Raw genomic sequence first — 20,981 nt, 5'->3', positions numbered from 1 at the left:
TTCCCCAGGAATGTAATTTCTCTTCATTCCAGTTAACTTTTAAGACATATTTTAAGGGAATGTCAAAAGTTTATATTGATTAGGATGATCCCATGTAAAAATATGTCATTCTTACCCTGGACAGATGACATTTTCCCTCCATGTTTTCCTTTTAATTCGATAGCCTCAATCAATCAATGGGTTAATGGCACTCCACATTTTGTGCTCTGTAATCTTAAGTTAAATGGGCGTGGTTTTGTTGTCTTTCATTTTCCCACAATATGTATGTGCTTTTGAACTTGCTTTAGGGAACAGAGCCTCCTGAACTAAAACTGTTCTCTCTGGCATGAAGGTAGCCAAAGTACACAGAATGTAGCTCAAATAGTCAACACTCAGACTTTACTGGAGAAACACTGACAATATTTGTAAGATGCAGTATCCCTTTTTCAAAAGCAGTTCCACTCTCTCAAATATGAAGAATGTACTGAATTCACCTAAGGGGAAAGAAAACAAAACATGCAATACCTAGAACAGTTTTTAAATTGAGGTCTATATCAGAGTAAAATCATGAGGGGAAAAAAAAAATTGTCCGGAAAAGTTTCAACACGTCAGACTTCTGTAGTCCCTTTTATCATCAATGACACTTTTAAAAAGAGGTGATCAACCTCTGCAAAGCTGGAAGCCAGAATGCACTGGTATCATCAACAAAGGGCTACCATTATTCCCCTGCCCCCCCCAATTTTTATATCTAGTATCAGAATGAATAGAATGGAACAATATTTACATTATCCACCCATTCTATATGTGTTTGCATACACAGCATTTTACTTGTTTTCTTTTAATTTCAGGGCACTTTGTTGCTGTTGTTGTTTTTAAATACTGGCTCTTAGAAGCCACAGATGAAGCTCTGAAATCCTCTGAGCCTCTGGCTCTCTGCTGGCCAACTGATCTTACAGTATCAGGTGTCAAAGGGCTCGAACCAGACTACTAGGCATGAGGCCCACATTGCAATTTCAGGCCTAGGATACATTTCACTACAATGTGTGTACAATGTCCAAGGCAGACACAGATTTTTCTGCCAGTCTGTGAAAAGAGTAAACAGGGAGGAAAAAGAATAAGGACAGTGGAATTCACTGATGACACACCTCCTTTAATGTATCTTTTGTGATATGAGTAAATACAAGGAATCATACATTTAAATCAGATTCCCCTTTCCAAATATGATTTAATCACTGTGGCAAAGGCAGCTCCAGAAGAGTCAACTGTGAAAATCTTTGCTATATATAACGGTTAATCTAGAGAAGAATGCATACCCACCTTATATCACTTTTACCATTTTCTTTCTATATCTGCATTTCTGGTTAGTATTAGTTTAAAATGTCCTTTTGCTAGCTACACCTAAATAAAAAACAAAAACAAAAACAAAAAACAATGGGGTAGTGACCTGTATACACATGGACAGAAATTTTCCAAAGCTGGGAATGGCAACTAAATATGCAAAAGACATGCCGCTGAGCCACTCAGATGGGACGTGATCGCCCCTTTCCGAGAAATGCAAGAAAATAGTAATTCCATCGAGAGAAGATAACCTGTTCCAAAGTAAAATAAATTAGCACGCTATAAACCACTGAGTAATTCAATTTGTTGTTGCTGACGCCGTTTGGCTTTCCCATGTTGAAAAGGGATACTGCATCTTTCATATAGCTCTTATCGCACAACCAGGCAAGCTACACAGAGTTTGGAAGGACCTATGCAGTCGTCATGGCAGAAGGCCCCACAGCCTTTGCACACAATCATGGCTTTCAGCCGGCAAGAGCATTTCAGTTCCAATTCATCCGCGTTGCTGCTGTCGGCAAAGTTCTGAGTGGGCATCTGAGCGTTCTGACCAGGCAGGCCTGTGGCAGGGTTGGAGCCACTTCCCAAAATCCCAATGGACTTTTCAATGGCAGAGGCTGCCCTTTTGAAACTCGTGCTACCAAAGTGTATTGTTGGATAATTTCCACAGAGCTGCTGTTGTTGCTGCACCTGCATTTTCTGAGCAGCTAATTGGGTAAAAGGCTTTTGTGGCTCAGAAAGCAAATAGGAAGAGAAATCTGCATTTTTTAGCGCAAATGCTTTTAACTGTTCCTTCATTTCATTCTGGTCATAGGAAACTTGTTTCATGCCCAGTTCACAGCTGCTGCCTAAACCTTCCTCAAAAGAAAGAGGTTCCGATTTTATATTGCTACATATGCCCGTGGACTGTGGCCAACTAAGTCTCTTAGTGGTTTCCATGGTGACAGGAGGTTGTTTTTGATCGGCTGGGACTTCTGCATTAGGAAGAGGTGGAGGTAGTGGAGGTGGTGGTGGGGGAGGCGGGGGCAAAGCCAAGGGTGGAGGGGGTGGGGGCGGGGGGGGGGGGGGGATGCACTAGTGCTTTGTTTGGCATCGCGTGCCCAGCCCCTCCCACGTCCTCACCTTCTTTAATGGGCATACTGGGGGATAACATGTTGGCTAACCTCAGCTGGTGAGGCGCTGAAGAAAGGCCCACCTCTGCCAGTCCCTTTTGTTCAAGATGCCTGTTGAAGGCGAATGCATTACAGCCCACTGGGGCCTTGGCAGAGGCCTGCAGCAGAGCTGCGGTCGGAATGGGGCCCCTGGCAGCCATGGGCATTTGGTAAAACGGTTGTCTATGGGAGGTACCAGCATCAGGGTGGAAGCTGCCATTCTTGTCACCATGAAAGAGGTTCTGTTGGAAGCTACATGAGGGGAGCAGCCGCTTTTGCTGTTTGACCTCAGGGCTGTGAACAATTCTGTTCTGCACCGCATGCTTGTTCAGCCACTCTTGCTTAAATGGCTGGTTGTGTCCTAGCTGATTCAGGCCGGCATTGATGACACAAGGCACCCCTTTAAGATCTGGCTCCACCAACAATTTCCCCGGTTCACATTTCACTTGGGTGTGTTCCCCCACAGTCCTGGCCACTCTCTTTTTGGGGTGGTTTTCTCGCTTTCTCATTTGGAGTGGTGCAAGGGTCCCTGCCAAGTAGCCCTTCCCGTCTGGGTTTGGAGAGCCGGACGGCAGTTCAACAATGTTCCTCTCTGGTGCTGTTTTACCCACTGAGGTAGTTTGAAGAGGCAGAGGAAGCCTGTTAATTTCAAGCTTGGCTCCCAGTCTGGGCTGCGGCAACACTTTTTCCAAAGGCAGGTTGCCCTGTAGTAACTGTGTCACCAGTGGATTATTCGCCTCTACAGATGACAGACGGCAGCTTGAGCTCCCTGCAGTAGGAACTCTTTTCAGGGTGTCTGTAGCCAAGGAAATCGCCTCTTCCAAGGGACCAGAGGTGGGAGCCTTCGTGTTCTGCGTCTGTGGCACACTCGGGATGGCCTCTGCAGCCGGAGGAGGCAGCTCAGGGCCAGGGAAGTCTTCAGTATCCATTCTAAAGCCCTTGTCCATTTCATGAGGTTCCGATTTCACGGGGAGAGTGACACTAGTTATGAGATTCCGAGGGTGAAGTTCTGACATGTGCGAGTAGCCAGTGTGTTCCGTTTTGATAGCCTTTGGACAGCTCTGCTCTAGATATTCTTTCTGTTTACTCGGACCCGAGTGACTAACCAGGGACTGTCCAGTGCTCCTCCTGCCCTCATCATTCCAGCAAATCCGGTTGCCTGGGTTGTACTGATTGCCACAGGTTGTGTCTGCTTCACTTTTGAAAGTGGTCGGGCCACGTGCCTGCTCGGCAAAGCTATTACTAGGAGCAGCCACCTCATTTAATTTATCTGGCACAACAAGGGGTACTTCTCGGAGACTGGTACAGGGGGCCTGCATCATTTTACAGTCTTGTTTTGCTGAAGCAGCAGCAAGGAAACTAGAACCATGATCTATGCTTTCGCTTGCAACCGGCTCCGGCCTGCTAATAACAGACACCTGAGGACATGCCATGGGCTGTGTGGCTGCTTCTGTCCTCCCCGACCTGCTCTGGATGTCCAAGCTGGCTTCTGTACTTTCAATGGAGACAGTCAGAGACAAAGTGGAGGTCAGCGTGGTGCTGTGGTCAACGATGACTTTACACGGAATCGATCTGTTTATGGCTGCTGGTGCAAAGACCCCGGGAGGTTGTTGAGGTTTCCCAGAATTGTCTGCCCTGTTGCGAGGCCCTGACTTTTTGTCCAAGCTTTCAGCACTTAACTTGGGAGGACTATCATCGTAAGAGTTTATGGTCAGCATGCTTCCGGTAAACACTGCGACGGGTGGGCGTGCAACCAGCGTGTCGGTCACGGCTACCGACTCCCTGCAGCTGAGGGCGGCTCTCACAGTGGTTCCCATGGACACGGTGGCCTGTTCTTCACTTCCAGGCATGGCTATCTTCTCAGGAGGAAATCTGTTAATTCCCGCTGGGGGAATCAAGACAGAACTGGTGGAGAGATGGTTTGGCAAGTTATTTCCAATGGAAGGAGTTGGCACAGAGGTGTACTGACTGGAGACTAAGTTACCAGCACTGCTGCTTGATAAAAGTAACTGCTTGTCATCCATGGGGCTCGATATGCTGGCGCCTTCGGTGGTGGCAGGAACGGGAGTGCTCTCAATACATTTTGGTATAATGGCTATGCATGGGGTGTCAGGTCCCTGGATGGTTTTTAACATGCTTATATTACAAGCAGAAATTGTAGTGGTTGCACTGTCAACAGACATTAGAACAGAGGATTTATCAACAGAACTCACAAAGGGATGTTCTTTAATTGCTCCCGACATAGCAGTGCTGCAGACAGACGCAGGGACAGAATTTTTATTAAAAAGCATGGGCACACTGTTATTTTCAGAAGAGGTAGATGAAACAATTTTCTCAGATAAATGTGACACAGGTATGTTTTCGTCAGAACTACGCACAGATAAGTCAGTGGCAGTTTCTGGAAGTTTAGTTGGGTTAAGAGACTGCTGTAATACAGTGGTGGCCTCCCGGAGGTGGGCAGACTTGTTGCTAGGAGATCTGCAGTTTGGATTGACAATAATGACACCGGTTGAACCTTCAATTTTTGTTTCAGGGGTAGAAGGAACTTCTAAGCTAGGAGGGCCTTCCTTTGAGCCAAGCGGAGGCAGCCGGGTCTCTTTAGTGTTCTGGAAGAGGTGGGCTCGGGCTTGATGCTTTGCAAAGAGCTTCGCCTTTGTCTGTTCTTTGATATGAGCCAGGGTTCTCACCTTTCCACCCTCTCCGGGGCTCCCCATGGCTCCAGAGACAATACTCGCTGCTGCTGCTACAGCAGCTGCAGCTGCTGCCTCTCGCTGGGCCCTTGCTTGCTGTGCTCGGGCCTTGATATCGGCAAGGGTCCTGGCTCCTGTGTTCCTCCCACCACTGACAGATGAGCTGGGGGATGCTCGAGGCTCGGGTTTGGAGACGGGTTGGCTCTTGATAATAAAAGGTGGACCGATTTTGGAAAGCTGGATCTACAGGAAGGGGAGAACGAAAAGATAAAATGCTTAGGCCATGATCACAGAGGAGACACAGGGCATGGGACAGTGCAAAGTACAAGGAGCTGCATTTTCTCAGAATGTGGCATGAACTACATATACCTGAATCCCTGAATGGGCCTTCAGGGTACAACGCAACATGAAGTGCTCCATGATTGTGAAAATGAAAATTTTTAATTTGTTTTTATTCTATAAAAAACATCAACCGGTGATTTCATTTGGTATGGAAATGAAGCATCTTTTTAATGACTCATCTAAATGGAAACAAAATCCATGCTTCTTAAAATGAAGTTAGCTGAAAAGACATAGAGACGTGTAGCTTTTATGTTATTTTCCTCGTTGGCATGAAAGTCTGGGACCTTAACTCTATCTGAGTTTCTAGTCTTCATTTCATACACACAGAAAAACCCTCGCCAAGAGGTCGGGAGACTAGAATTGTCTTCCTGGCTTCTCCCAAAGGAACTCTGTGATGCTAGGCAAATCACTGAGTCCTTCGGGTATTCAATAACCTCCCTGAGCCAGAGATGCTATGGTTTTTATGTATTCTCAAATTGCCTAGTATGCTGCCTTATACACATATAATAAGCACACACAAAGAGTTTGTAAACTCAAATGTAAAATGAGACTAGTTATTTCGGGTCTGTTTCCTTCACAGGACTGTTACAAAGATGGAATAAGACTCTATTTGTAAGAGTGTTCTGCTTTCCAAAGGGATTTTATGATCATCATGTTTTCATGATGATAGCAAGGGCAATTCTAGTTTTTCGTATGGGTTGGACAGTTTCTTCTGCTATTGGTGATCTACAATTTGCTGAATTTCATAAAAGTCCCAATCCATACTGTTCACCTACTTATTCTACCTGAGACTTGCAGTCCTCACCACAGTCGTGAGGCACAAGACCTAACAACCCACATCCCATAGCAACGCTATGATGCTCTAGTCACTAAGAACATTCTTAGAGCCACAGTTTTTTAGAGCTAGAAGGGATCTAGTTAAAGTCTCTCATTTTACAGTTGTAAAAACTGGAGGTGTTACTGCTCTAGGCCACGTAACAGTAGTGACAGGAAGACTCTTGGGCTCCCCATTCAGAGCTGTTGACATGTACTATGCTTCCTTTTTTCTCCCCTCTAGTAAAAGCTTTTCCTAGAAAACTACTGTGGGTACCAAAAAAATGTATACAAGCTCAAGCAGTATTCTGCCGTAATCAGAAGTGTCTGGACACTGATAGTAACCACTTTTATAATTGCATACATACGTGACTTGTATTCATCTTTTGTTATCGGTATATATTGAGTATTACAATTTTAATAATTTTTTCCTTTCTTAAAATGTGTATACTTCTTTGGCACCCTCTGTATATCTCCTCTTCTTAAAACATGTATATTTATGTTACAAACACTTGACACATACTAGAGGAGCATATCAACTTGGAATTATATTTTGGAACTTTGGTAGATGGAACCATCTTCCTAAGCTATCTCATTTCTCGTTTTCAAACTCGTAACATCTCTCTTCTAATTCAAAGGCTCCAAGAAAAGATGGATTCAGAGATGAATTATTCACTTATGCCTTTTAAATACTTCCCCTAGTTAAAAAAAATTAAAACATTTAAAAAATTAAGCCTAGATATACTTAAGCAAGAGCTCAAGGCCAAACAAACATCAAGTATATGCATAATATCTGTCGACCTACCTGCCTACCTATCTTTACATAAAGTGTGCATCACTTTGAAAATAAGCTTTTGACATACACTATTAGACTGGTATGTTTAAAAATACTTCCTATGAAAAGCATGCTTACATTTTTTCTTTCCACTGCTTCAGAAGTTAAAACACACAGCAGGATTTTATGTTTACCTTTTACATCTCTAGAATCTCATTTAATAGGGTCTTGCTTTATTAAACAGAGTAACTACAACCACACTCTTAAACGTCAATCTTATGGAGATCATGAGTGACACACAAAAAGGTGTGTGAGCAAAATAAAGAGACCTACCTGCCTACCTATCTGCCTACAGAGCAGAGCAAAATAGAGATTAAGAAAAACAAAGCTTGAGTATGTTTATAATTCTAGACCAACTATGATGGAATAATCTATCTTATTGTAGAACAAAATAAATGGACTGAGATAAAAGCACCAAATAAATTTAAATTATGGTGGGTAGAATTTTTTTTTATTAAACAGAGTTTCTTTTGAATCAACCTTAATTTTCAAGTTTATTAGGCAGAGCCAATTTACATAAAAGGTTTGTTTTCTGAGAGTTAAAATCTACTGGGGTAAAATGAAAACATATATATATATATATATATATATATATATATATATATATATGAATATTTGTCTACAGGCTTAAGTTTTTGTGAAGTTAAATACCTTTTTACTATCTTGGAAGTAATCAAATACGGTCTGTATGCCTATATATCCACAGCATTTTCTCTCAAGGTTTACAAAGCAATTTCCTTGATTCGTTTAAGAAAAATTTAATGAAGTTCTTCCCTAAGCCAGGTCCCTCTCTGCTAGGTAATGGTGGTGTTCAGAATTTGTTGGAAAATGAAGGGATAATATGTACCTTCATCTTTTTAGTGTATGCCTCTTACTCCTGACTACTTCTTTCTCTCGTCCTTCTGAACTTTTATAGGACACTGAGTTATCTTTCAAATTCTCCCAAGTTTATGTAGGTCTCTGTCCTATACCTTGGAATCCCCAAAAGACCCTGTATCGCAGTGGCCTGTGGGTTCCTCCAGACCCTATTCTCCTTCCCGACTTCTTTTTCCTCTAAATATATACATGTATCTAAACTTATGTGAGTCAATGCGCAGCATGAAAAAGGATCATTTAATATTAGACTGGTGCTGGGAATATTAGATTAGCAACTGCTACATAAAACCAGGAAGGAAGAAAATCTCATTTATTTTTGAAAAAGTAAGTATCTAAATAGGAAAAAGCCTATTTGTGGAATTGCCTTTTCTTTTCTCTTTAAATACCATACCTTGAGAGGTGGAACCCTCGGTTCCTCTCTTGGAGGCTGCTCTTTCTCAGGTGGGCTGCTAGATGATATGTTCCGGGATGACTGATCATCTTCTATCCTTGCCCTCTTTTCCTTACAGATTCCAAAGCTGTGCTGCTCTGCAGTTTTCCTCTTTGATATCTCGGATTCTCTACTCTCATTTCTTAGCCCATCCGGTGACTTGCAGGGGTCTGACAACTTGGAAGTATGCGAAGTCTCCAACCGATTCTGTGAGCTCCCTTGCTTATGTGTTTTATTTCTAGAGCCTTCTGGAAATGAAGCCTTTTCCATTGGTGAGATATACTGCTTGTCCTGTAATTTAGCTGATGGAAGCTCATTTCCTTTACTCTCTGTCTCTTCAGAAAAGACAGATAATTCCAATGGTGAAGACACCCCTTTCTTTTCTGTTCTTTGCAGGACATTATGACTTTTAACTTTTATGATTTCTGTAGAAGGAAGTTCTGTAATTGAAGCAGAATAGGGCGTCTCAGTTTCAATATGTGATTTACAAGGCTGCTGATTCATGGTCTTACTGTGCAATTCTTCAGGTGAAAATGATTCAGGAGCTATGGAAGAAGAACCCATTTTGATGGGTTCAGTAGTATTTGATAGAGTCTTCTGCTGAGAGAGAAGGCTCTCTCCCAGGAGTTTGGCAGGGGCAGAACCTTCATCTTTCTGTGGAGAGAGTGGTTCTTCAGATATGGAAGGTGACTTTCTTTGTTGATGCACCATTCTTTCATTCATGGAAGAATTAGAAATTGGAGATGTTTCTGAGGGAAGTGGCATACTGGATATAAACGTGGTCTCAGATGTGAGAAGCATGGAAGACACTGAAGAAGTTTCTGATGTCAAAGGTAAATCAGACATGGGTGATGCTTCTGATGTTAAAGGCAAATTTGATACGGGGGATGCTTCAGAGGTTAAAGGTAAATTGGACATTAGAGATGATTCTGATATTTCAGGTGAAGTGGACACTGGGGATATTTCTGACATCAAAGAGGCATGAAGGTTTCCATCAGTGGGATTTCTCTGATTATATTTGTCTGCATTTTCAGTGCTGGACACCTCAGAACAAAACGTTGTCTCAAAGGAGGCTGGAGTACATGATTCTTCTGAAGTGGACTGTGTTTCCCCTCCTGGGGATGTCAGGCTAGTACATGCTCCCTCTGGGCTCTCAGAAGAGAAGGAGGTTTCAGAGATGCAAGCATTTTCAGAAAGCTGTTCGTCAGGATCACTCTGTAGCTCCATATCTACAGCAATTCCTTCACCTGGAAACTGGCCTTCTAAAGAAGATGACCCTGTTTTTATTTTTGGAGTATTGTTCTGTATAGCAGTTTCCAGCTCCTTATGTTCTGTGTCACTGACATGAGTCACAGATGAAGTGGAAGGAACGAGAGAGTCACAGACATCTAGTTGATCAATAACAACTGACATTTCTTCCTGGGAAGATTCTGACTTCTCTTCCACCTTAACTTCAACATGAGGCAATGTTTCTAAAACATCATTCATCATAACACAGGATTCCAAGTTACCTTCCGGAGGTGCCATTTGGGGCTCTTCATGAGAGTCGGCTGGACTTCCAGACTCCTCCGAAAATTCAGGTATTGTCCTATGATTTTCATCCTGGCATTCACAGATACTAGTCTCTACCTCTTCTGCAATTTCCTCCTGAATCACAGATTCTTCAGGGACCAAAATGTCCTCTGATTCCAATCCTGCCATTACATCTTTGCCTACATCTACCATAGCACAGAAGTCAGGCTCTGGAGAAGTTGGACTTTTCATGCTTGTTGGCTGTTGTTCTTCTAAGAGAGTCTGTGAAGAAAGACCTGGAAGACGAGAGGTGCCGCATGAAGAACTACTTTCAGCTCCATCATTGTTTGGTCCAGAAGTGAGCTTTGTGGATTCCTCTCTTGACATGCCCAACCTGAACAGAAATTAGAATCATTATTGTTCAAGCACAAAACAAGAAGGTACAACGTGGATCTCTCACCAATGTAGTACTCAATAGGAGGAAATGCATCAAATTAACTTTATAATCACTAAGTAACAAAGTTAATTTATGTGAACTAGTTGACAATGACTTAGTTTTTCAACTGAGTTTATAATCATAACTAAAATAAACTCTACTTCTGGTTAAGAAAGTAGAGATTTTTATTCTGTAAGCAAGGAGATAGGAACCTTACCAATTGTTAGTAGAAGGAATAAGAAAATTATATACTACAAAAGATTAGAAAATATGGGCAGAAAAGCAAAACAATATATAAGATCTAAATTTTTTAAGTCACAAAGTAGAGATGTGTCCTTATGAAAATTACAGTCTTCAAAAGATGCAACATAACCAAATAATTTGGATCAATGAAAGATGGGTGTGTTGTCAAATCTTGAAATTGAAATGACTTTTGAAGATTAAGCTCTCTTCAATGTAAGAGGTGTTACTCAGTCACCTTATTTTAGTATGTATGTAAATAAGACAAAACGGAAATTTCACTAAAGAATAACAAACATATTTGAGGTCATCAAAGTTGATTCTACTAGATTACATTTGTGTGAGGCAAGACTTAAATTCTTTCATGTAGATCTCTTATTGTAAAAATATTCCATAAAAAGCTAAAGAAGATTAAGAAATAATCCAGCCTAATGTTCAGGTCATAAGGCAAAAGTAATCAGGATTACAACAAAAGATATTGTGAGTCACTATTTCCTGTCATACTGTTACAATATCAACATCAGATGATAGAGGGACATGCTGTTCTTAATGAAGTTGTAGTACTGTAGGCAACTACAAATACAAGCAGAAGAGAGAACATTTTCAGGGAAGAAACATAGTTGAAATACACCTACAGTAGTATCAATGCAGGAAAATACCTCAGTGAAATCTTCAACCTTTACTTAAATTAAATCCTTAAAATGAAAGGGAAATAAAATTAAATATACTGTTTGGGTATTTGATAATTGGCTTCTTTACTAAAATTCAGAAAGTTCTGAAAAGAAAGTAAGATTTATTGCTTTCTCTTTTCTTTCAGCTTTACCTAAGATGGATTCAAACTAAGCTACAATTTATAACTATACTATAATGAGAGGAACAGAATGACTGTATTATGGATAAATTTAAAGCAGAATTATCAGCTAGAAATAAGGTTCCTTGGGGCTAGGTCAAGCAGAGATCCACTGACAGATACTAGAGTAAGTGCAGAACATATTGAATCTATCCACTGGAAGCCAAATTTCTGCTGGTTGGTTAATAAGAATATTATTAAACACATTTAATATTATTAAATATATATGTATATTATATATATATATATATAAATCTTTTGGAAATGAGAACTATGTAAGATATGCCTATGTCAATATTTTATTATTTTCATGGGGAAATAGATTTAAGAGGGTATAAGGCATAGAAAGAAGATACTTACAGCACACCTCATAATCACACAAAGGAAACCCTGCCTTCCGGAAATCTAAACTGCAAATTAGCAGACCATCACTTACAATTCTGAGCTAGCATATATGTGGGTGATTTCTAAGTAACTAAAATGAATATAGTACAGTACAGAGGAAGCCAGTAAGAACCATAATAAAGACCTCAAACAAAGAGCAAAAAATGAAATAAGACAGATATTAACTAGAGGTGAGTTTGGATGGCAGCCTTCTTGGGAAAATTTAAATTAATGAAAAGGCACATGAAAATTATCTGATGCTAGGGAAAAAAAATATCCCTTATATATTGGGAGGATGTAGGTAATCTGAAAGTAACAAAATTAGAAGGGCAGTCAATGAAATGTCCTAACTACATCTGTTATCCAATATGAAGACAGAAAAAGACAAGCGAGAAGTCCAGTAATGTCAGGGGGCAGAGAAACTCAGTGGATGAAGTACAGTAAGAAATGGGTCAAGTGAAAGAACTGTTTGTATTCAGAGCTCAGTGATCGTGATGGGGAATCATATTTACTCACAATATTGTGGCTGTCATCCTCCAGGGCAGGGGCCTTTAACCTGATATCCATGGGACTCTGTGAAGCCCCCAATTTCATGTAAAAAAATTGTGTGTGAACTTTTCTGAGAAGAGTTTTTAGGATTAAGACACTGAGCCAATTATTTAACCACACTGTGTAAACCTGGAGAAATTACTTAAATGTTCCTGACCCTCAGTTTTGTAAACCATTGTTTAATGTAAGAATAATGTTATCCACCTTCCAGGACTGTTGGGAGAATTAAGCGAAAATGGTATTTGCAAAACTCTTGGAAACATATCAGATCTAGCATATGCTCAACAATCATTTGTTGCATGAAGGAAAGCTATCTGTAACACGCGATCTCTAGAATGTATGCTCTCTGAGGGCAGAGCCTAGGAAGCCCTACAGATGACTGAACCTCTGGCATCTAGGATAGCGTCCGGCACAGAGCAGATGTTGGATAAATATTGTTGAATTAATGAAAGAATGGGCCAATACTCAATAACAATTAAGGACCAGTGCCTTGGAGGTAACTACCTCCCTTACGCTTCTGCCCTTACTGAAAAGAGTGCTCCCAACATTCCCTTTGTCAGACACAAGCAGGGAGGCCTCCTGGGTCTTCAAGGTCATCCTCCAGGATTCTGAGTCCTTCCGCGCATCAGCATGACCTGGGAAACATCTAAATGTACAGATTCCTGGGCTCAATTCCTGGAGATTCTCCATCCGTATGTCTGGGGTGGGTCCTCGAAATCTGTATCTATTTTTGAAAGCTCCAATGAGGATTTTGATGCAGCCAGACTTGAGTAATACTGTCGGTGACTATCTCTGAAGGCACAGGACTAACCTGCCACATTTTTAATTTCTGAGATAAAAACATCAATTATGTCCTTTTGATTTCGCTTGAATATGTTTATGCCTCCAATACGCTAGAACAGCAGTTGAAAACAAGCCTTCCTACTCCAGAGTACTGCTTTAGAACAATTCATGGAAGGGTAGCCTACTCTGAGGAAGCAGGCTGTAGTCACATGGTCCCTTTTCATGAAGAGCAATCATGTGAGATTCCTGCTGATGTTTTATCCCCCATTTAGAGGAGAAATTTTGTGAAATTAGATCAAATGGTGCAGTTTTTGTTACCTGCACCACCTCCGCGTCCTTTACACAAAACAAAACTTTCAAGCTTAATTGTATACATGGGAGTTAAAGCTTAAATTTCACTACTAAGGAGGATCTAAAGTTACTGTCAATTGTCAGCTTCTTAATCCCTTTTCCTTTTTCAGGGATCTGATTGTGCCTGAGACTCTAATTCTGCCCAAGTAGAATATGTCCCTGCTAACTGTGAAGCAAAGGAGAAATACTTTGAGTTTAGTCACTACCACATTTATGTGTGGACGGTATTATTTTTAAAAGAAACATACATAGAAATAAAAAAATAATAAATTAAAAACTGGTTATACCCAAAGAGGAAATGGATAGAGTAAAGGGTAACACCTCAAGCTCTCCTCAAAATAAAGACTAAACAAATACATATTCAGTCAACAATTTTGGAAAAATGTGAGGATTAAATATGTGTCTAAAACTACTTGTGTCTATTGTGTTCAATAATAAAAATACTTAAATAAAAAACATTAAATTTTTACTAAAATCCAGTTAGGAAAGCCCAAATTGACTTCTGTAGGATTTCATGAGCTGTTTTCAGTCCAAAATGAATTTTCATGGACAAGTTATAAACCCTTGAAAATGCCTTTTTTAAAATTTAAGTGCTGATATGCCATTATAATTTTACCCGTGATTTCTTACACTGAGGGACTATTGCCTTTTATCACAGGTTTATTAAGTTTTACAGCATATGCGTGTGCTATGTGAAGCAGAGAATTACATTTTCATTTCCTTCTAAGAGAAATGAGGAAAAAAAATGCTCTAGCACTTACTTTTCTCCATAAAACCTTTCAAAGAATTTTTCTTTCCAAGGTTCTGTTTTCTTTTCCTTCTCAATTTCTTGCCTTATCCGCAATTGCATTTCTGGAGTAAACTCTCCTAGAAAGAAAATGCTTATATATTGAGTAAAAGTGGCCATATCTTTTGCCAATTAATAAAGAAAACATGTAATTAATTTGAATAACCCTTTATGGATGTTGAAAACTAAAAGGTCGAGTACTGATAATATTTCTGTAGCTTCTCCTTTTATGAAGATCACTTAAACAGTCATTTAGTCATATATGAACTCCAAAACATTTAGCAAATGTACTGCATGCCCAGGGCTGTGGATGAAAAAGTATATATTCACTGTCCTTAATGAAATCTTTCTGGTGGGAGAAAAGGCACACAGTCGACTGTAATATAATGTCAAAAGCTCTGTATAGGATAAATGTAGTAAAAGTATAGAAGGGAAAATACCTAAATTTGTCTAAATCGATTAGGAGAGGCCATATATAGGAACTGATTCTTGAGTTAGCTTCTGAAGGATGAGCAAGCTTTTATAAAGTAATTAACTCAAAAGGCACAGAGATATGAATATGTATATTTATATTCCTTTGAGTGGCCAATTGTGAGTAGACTATAGGATAGGCTAAAATAGGAAAGGTAGGCTGAGGCCTATTACTCAATGCGTATTCTAAAGAGAGTTCTGAAGAGACAGAGAAAGGGAGGTCCTGGTGCTATTCAATGAAGGAAGAATATGGCCAAATAATAGTTTAGAAACAGGGTGAAGAAACTGGAGGATTCCAGCTAGGAGCCAACTGAATAGCATACATGAGAGAAGGACATTATATTGAGACCAGTAGTTGTGAAAATGCTGAAGAGGATTGAGAGTTACAGCACAATTAATACTTCGTGACCAGATGGGCCTGGGGAGAAGGAAGAGGATCAAAGACCTCATGAAGGTTTCAAAGTGAGGTCCTATGAGGACAGTATTGAGACTAATAGAAGGCAGAAGGAATAGTAGATATTAAAGGGAAGATAGTGAGTTTAATATTGGCGTTTTGGGTTTTAAAATGCCTGGTATCAGCTAGAGAGATCCAGTAGGCATTTGGAATAGAACACTGAGAAACAGGAAAGAGGTGTTAGAGCCAGATTTGGAAGTTTTCAGCCTATGGGCTATAGCTGATACCAAGGTGAATGAGGCTGCTTAGAGAATACGTATAGTTACATAAAAGAAAATAGCAGGGAAAAAATGGTAGACACCCCAACATTTACCCTCAGATGAAAGAATAGGAGATCCTGAAGGAAGCTGAGAAATGGCTGTCAGAAATGGCGCTTCAGGAAACAATTTAAAGCTTACTATGACTTTCTAAGGTAGGTGGCTTAAAATTGGATGAGATTTAAAAACTGAGATATTGGAGAAGGAACATGAAATATGAGAACTGAGAAGAGCAAACTGAACTTTGCCATTAAAAAGCCACTCGTATCCCCTGGAGGAGATTATTGCAGTTGCATCCGTGGGGCCACACCCAACTATAATGATTTGAATGGTTAAGGGAGGAAAAATGTGGTATAGGATGGGTATTTTTTTCAGTCTTCCAAGGAGCCTGATGACTAAAGGAAGGATAAGGTGAAATAGTGGCTTCAAGGGAAGAAAGTTTTAAAAGAAGATTCTTTGGGCTCCAAGACATTAATAGAATACATAATACATCAAACAAGGAATTACAATTACCATTCCAAAGAAAATCGTGCTATATCAAAATTTTTATGTTCCAGATAACATCACGCTTTCTTCAAAAATATCGAATACTAAAAATTCCAAGTGTAACAAAAGAATTAATGAAGTTATTCGGAATAGGATGTGAGTTTTTACTACATTAAAGTATACCTCAGGGGTAAAAAAGATGTGGAAATCAGAGAAAGATGCAAAGCTCTGGACAGTATGTGTACTCAAATATGTCAAAAAGTAATGGAAAACAGAAATTTACCTTCTGCCAGTCGCTGTTTCCATCCCTGTGCTGCATACGCAAAGAATTCATTATTTAGAGCTGAAGTACTGAGGCGTAAAATTCCATCACTTCCCATCTAGGAAATAAGCCGACAAAAACAAGATTCCATCAAGAATAATTCAAAGCAAAGATACGCAGGAAAGAAGCAAAAACTGAAGGTGTGTGTGTGTGTGTGTGTGTGTGTGTGTGTGTGTGTGTGTCCATGTGCAGGTAGTAGGAAGGGAGGAAAGGAACCTAACAAAAGATCAATCTCCTAGCATGAAAACTGAACTGCCTACAGCGACTATTATAATGACAAAAAACATCAGTTTAAAGGAAATCTTTATTAGACATTTCCATTATTGGTGGTGAGTATAACAAAAGTGTGTGGTTTAATCCAAAAAGTTTTATCTGTTTATTATTCTAATCGGCCTTAAATTGTGCCAATTAAAAATCAACAACTGTTTACACCTTTAGATTAGGTTTTTTAAAATGAAATTTTCTAAAATTTGTGGAAGCTAAGAAATCCAGTTTGATCACTTGGATTCTTTTGCTGTCTGAGATTTAGACAAAAAGTTCTGAAATGTATTAAAACAAATACACCCACACTGTCGTACATATCCCTGTACCCTTCATTCTGTTCTTCTCACCTCTTTGGATGAACACAAAATCAGGCATACAGCAAAGTTTAAAATATGTGCGACTAGATGCTACTAACCTTTTTCCTCAAACACACTAATTTTAAAAAAATTCACATATAGAAGAGATTCAGATAAGGATGACCAAACTGGATGCTTTTGACTTTCTAAGTATTTACTGCATCTTCCATGTCAAGTAGTCTGCTTACTGACATTGAGGAGAGAGAGAATTAGTGTCATCCTTGACTGGCTTCTTATGTAGTTGAAGAGTGAAGATAAAACACATGAATAGTTAGACAATGCTAAGCATTTGGTGAGTGGGAATTAAGAAGTGCAAAAAATAAAAGCTAGGGGAAGATATCTATGTGGAGATGAGTGGTTGGGAGGACCTGGATGACAGAGGTGACACTGTTGCAGGGCCTTGAGAGACTGACAGGATTTGGACAGAATGGTTTTAGAGATAAGCATATCGTCTACCACCAGAAAGCGTGAGCTCTATTATAGAGGCAAGATATCACAGTCAGTAACTGGACCGTTTATAAAGTTCTGAGGATATTTTAGCCTGCTACTCAAAGGCCCAGCAAATTGTAGCTCCAATTATATTTCCAAAGATTTTCTCTTGCTCCTATATACACATTCTTATGTCATAAGCTCGAATTAGTAACTGTTGCTTGAAAACGCACTCAGAGATTTCTTATCCCTATGTTTTTGTTTGTGGTCTTCTCTACACTCCACCTGCACCCACTGAAATACGACCCCGATTTTAAAATTTAACTCAAATAATGCCTTCATGAATGTGTCAGTTAAACCACCATTCAGGAGCAGAGGAGAACACTGAATCTAGAAGTAAATATTATACTAATTACTTTAAACTGGATAATTGTCAATCAAATCCAGAAAAAAGAGACACTGTGAACAAAAGTGACGTCTATCAAAAGCTGCCATCATGACGTTTATAGGAAAGCCACAGATTTGAGACCTTGAGTTTCTTCATCTAAAAAATATTCATCTAATATTATCCTAAGTTCCTTCATTTAAGGAACACTAAAATATTCAATACGCTTGGAAAATTTCAGGCACGATTTCATTGATTAATTATTTACTCAGTTATTTCATCTTTATTCAACAGATAATTAGTGAGTCACTCATATGAATCTATAAACATGGCACCTGCATGGGTGCTGGCAATACAGTGGTGATAAAGAAAAAGCTCCTGCCCTTTTATTCTGAATATATTCTAGAGACAGCAGAAGCTTCTGGTCTTTGTATATCTCTTTCACCCATGTGAGCTCTACACAGCTGTTAATGCACATCTGTATCACCATGCCAGTGTCCCACCTCATAGTCTGACCATATCCTCAAGATGTGAGTGGATAAATGCCCAGCCTTCCCATCCTTTGATTGGAGAACTCTAGGACACTATACTCTGGAATGCAGTATATGCACTGAACCAGTGGATGCTATTTGATGGCTGTGTTCCCAACAGCTAGAAGACATGGGTCTGGGAACCAATGGTTGGAATGAATGAACCTTTGCATCATCACTCCCAGGGAACCACCTGAATACTGTGCACTTCATGTCCCCACAGCTTCAAATGTGGGCTTAGAAGTCCATGTTCGCAGGGGGAATCATTTCTAAATGGCATTATTGTCATTTAGGTCCAGATACTTCTTTACTTTGGGAGCATGTCCGGCAGCATCCCTGACCTGTACCTACTAGATAATAGTAGCAGCCCTCTCCCAAATGTGACAATCAAAAGTGTCTCCAAACATCAACAGATGTGCCTTTGAGGCAAAATCATCCCCAGTTGAGAACCATCACATTGGTGGTCACGGTAAGGGTTCCTCTGTAGTAAAGCTCTGCCTGGTCACTTGGTGCCTCTCAAGCTGATGGATCAGCAGGCAAAGAGAGGAGGTATAATCAGTCCAACCCATCATGAGGAAAGAAAATTGCTACTACAGTGGGAGGTGGGGCTGGGAGAAAAGGATGCTGGGAACGCAGGGGATTCATGGGCCTTCTCTTGGTGCCTCTGTGCCTGGTGGTAACAATGAACGTGGATTACAGCAATGACAGTGAGAGAGGGCAAGGCAGCCAAAGACTCAGAATCCTCAGGAATGAGCACGTGGGACATTTTACCAAGCAAACTAGCAGAAGTGCTGGCCAAGGATGACGAAAATCAGAAATGGGTATCAGAGAATGGAGATGATGAATCTCAATCACAGCCTCAAGACTGGCTTGAGAGTACTGGAGCCTGCAGCTGGTCCACTAACTTTCTGGTCATAAATCCTGTTGTGTCTCAAAGAGTTAGAGACAGAGCAGACTTAACAGGAAGCACAACAAGATCTGGGTGGTACAGAGGCAGACTATACTGAATATTGCTGATGCTCCATTCCATATCATCTGGCCTGTGTGAGCCCAGAGAATCTGGGATAAACAGTTCAACACGCTTGTCCTACCTAAGCTGATAAAACTCTAGGACTTTCTCTGAAGCACAAAGGCCATTGAGATGGCGTGCAGATGCAGCCTGGAAATGCAGAGATTGGCCCTGGGGACAACTCACAATTCCTGGCAAACAAAGGCCTGTGGTCAAAGGTCTCCCTCTCCTGTTGTCCTTCTGTGAGACAATTCTGTGGCACATTGTACACATTTTCTCACAAGGTCCTCAGCAGAATTGAGCCCGGTTTTCAAAGGGTTTCTCCTCCCCTGTATTATACTATCTAATACCTGGCTTCTGCTTCCAAGCCACTTGTACCCAAGTTCTTGTTTCAGGCTCCACTTTCGGAGGGAGGGAGCAGGGAAGAATCCCATGTCACCAAATCTAAGGTGTTTAGGCTTTGTCCTCTCCATGGGGTGGCCCAGTGAGTGAACTATAAAGAAAACGCGAGGCAGCGCTTGAATCAGCATGAGGCCCTAGGTTAGTGGCCTCCAGGTCCAAGTTTCCCCTCAATTTCCCCTGCATATATGTTGCCTGTTTCAACGTGTACCATGATGGGGAAAGGTGGGAAACACTGCTCTAGGTAATGGAAAACTAATAAAAAGATTTAAGCCTGGGAAAAGCCTAAAAAGATTTGTGTTTAATTAGATGACTTAATTAGCTATGAAAACATGGAATGGAGAGGAAAAGACAGATACAATAACACTGCTAGAAGCGTGATGGAATACTTCCATAAAATAGGATAAGAGAAGACAAATCTGAGAGATACTCCGGAAGGAGTGAAGGCCTTCAGGACTGAGGAGGTAAAGGCATTGGAAGCATATTTCAGGAGACACTAAACGTGCTCAGGATGATTCTGGGAGATGTGGTGCAGGAAAAAGGCAGCTGAGCCTGAGTAGAGTTCAAGGACTGTTATCAAGGGAGTCTAGCAAAGATAATAAAGTAAGGAGAATGATATGCCTCTAGGAAGTCTGAAATTTTCTGTGAATGTTGACTCTGAATATTTGTCCTTGTGGTTTGGGAGCCCTGAGTAAAAGCACCTCTACTTAGGAAGACTAAAAAGGAAGAGGTATTCATATTGCGCAGAGTCTAAATAGAATAGTAGGTGGAAGGCAAATTCCCTGAAAGCGGAAAGGAATTTGCTTGCTAGGAAGTGCATTTATATAAGGCATGACGGAAAATGTTAGCATTTTCTACATTTTGAGGACACGTATGCCTTAGAATCCTCTGTAGTCCAGATAGTGCCTGCTATACTGCAGGTACTCCATAAATGTTTATTGCACTGTCCTTGCTGTGCGTAGTGAAAGATGTAAAATTTAACTCTGGTAGCTGATAAGCAGGAGTTTAGTTTTGTGTATTCTGCCAGGCCAGGGGCATGATTAGTCATTAATTGAAATTTCAGCATAATTTTAAGACACACAAAAACACCAGTTCCAGATTAGCTCTCACAGAGTCTCAGGATTTCAGCACATGAAAACACAAGCCACTGTGAAATAAACACATTCAAGAATATGGAAGCTAGCCCTGGAGGATAATGTTTGCCTGTTAAAACAGAAAAATATTAATGGCCAGATTTCCAGCCTGTATGAGACACCACAATTAAACACTAGGGCTA

At 40.4% G+C, this 20,981-nt stretch overlaps 1 protein-coding gene across 1 annotated transcript in view; it reads right to left on the bottom strand.

Annotated features, from left to right (window-relative positions):
• Positions 1–833: 833 nt before the first annotated feature.
• Positions 834–20,981, bottom strand: part of ASXL3 (ASXL transcriptional regulator 3) — a 168,107-nt gene continuing 147,959 nt past the window's right edge. Inside the window, 5 exon segments of the mRNA XM_033135636.1 lie at positions 834–2,383; positions 2,385–5,398; positions 8,413–10,357; positions 14,318–14,423; positions 16,295–16,391. Coding sequence (XP_032991527.1) covers positions 1,687–2,383; positions 2,385–5,398; positions 8,413–10,357; positions 14,318–14,423; positions 16,295–16,391 — 5,859 coding nt within the window. The 3' untranslated portion in view covers positions 834–1,686.

Source organism: Rhinolophus ferrumequinum, chromosome 19 (assembly GCF_004115265.2).
Source record: "Rhinolophus ferrumequinum isolate MPI-CBG mRhiFer1 chromosome 19, mRhiFer1_v1.p, whole genome shotgun sequence".
Taxonomy (NCBI): domain Eukaryota; kingdom Metazoa; phylum Chordata; class Mammalia; order Chiroptera; family Rhinolophidae; genus Rhinolophus; species Rhinolophus ferrumequinum.
This window is presented reverse-complemented; position numbering and strand designations above follow the sequence as displayed.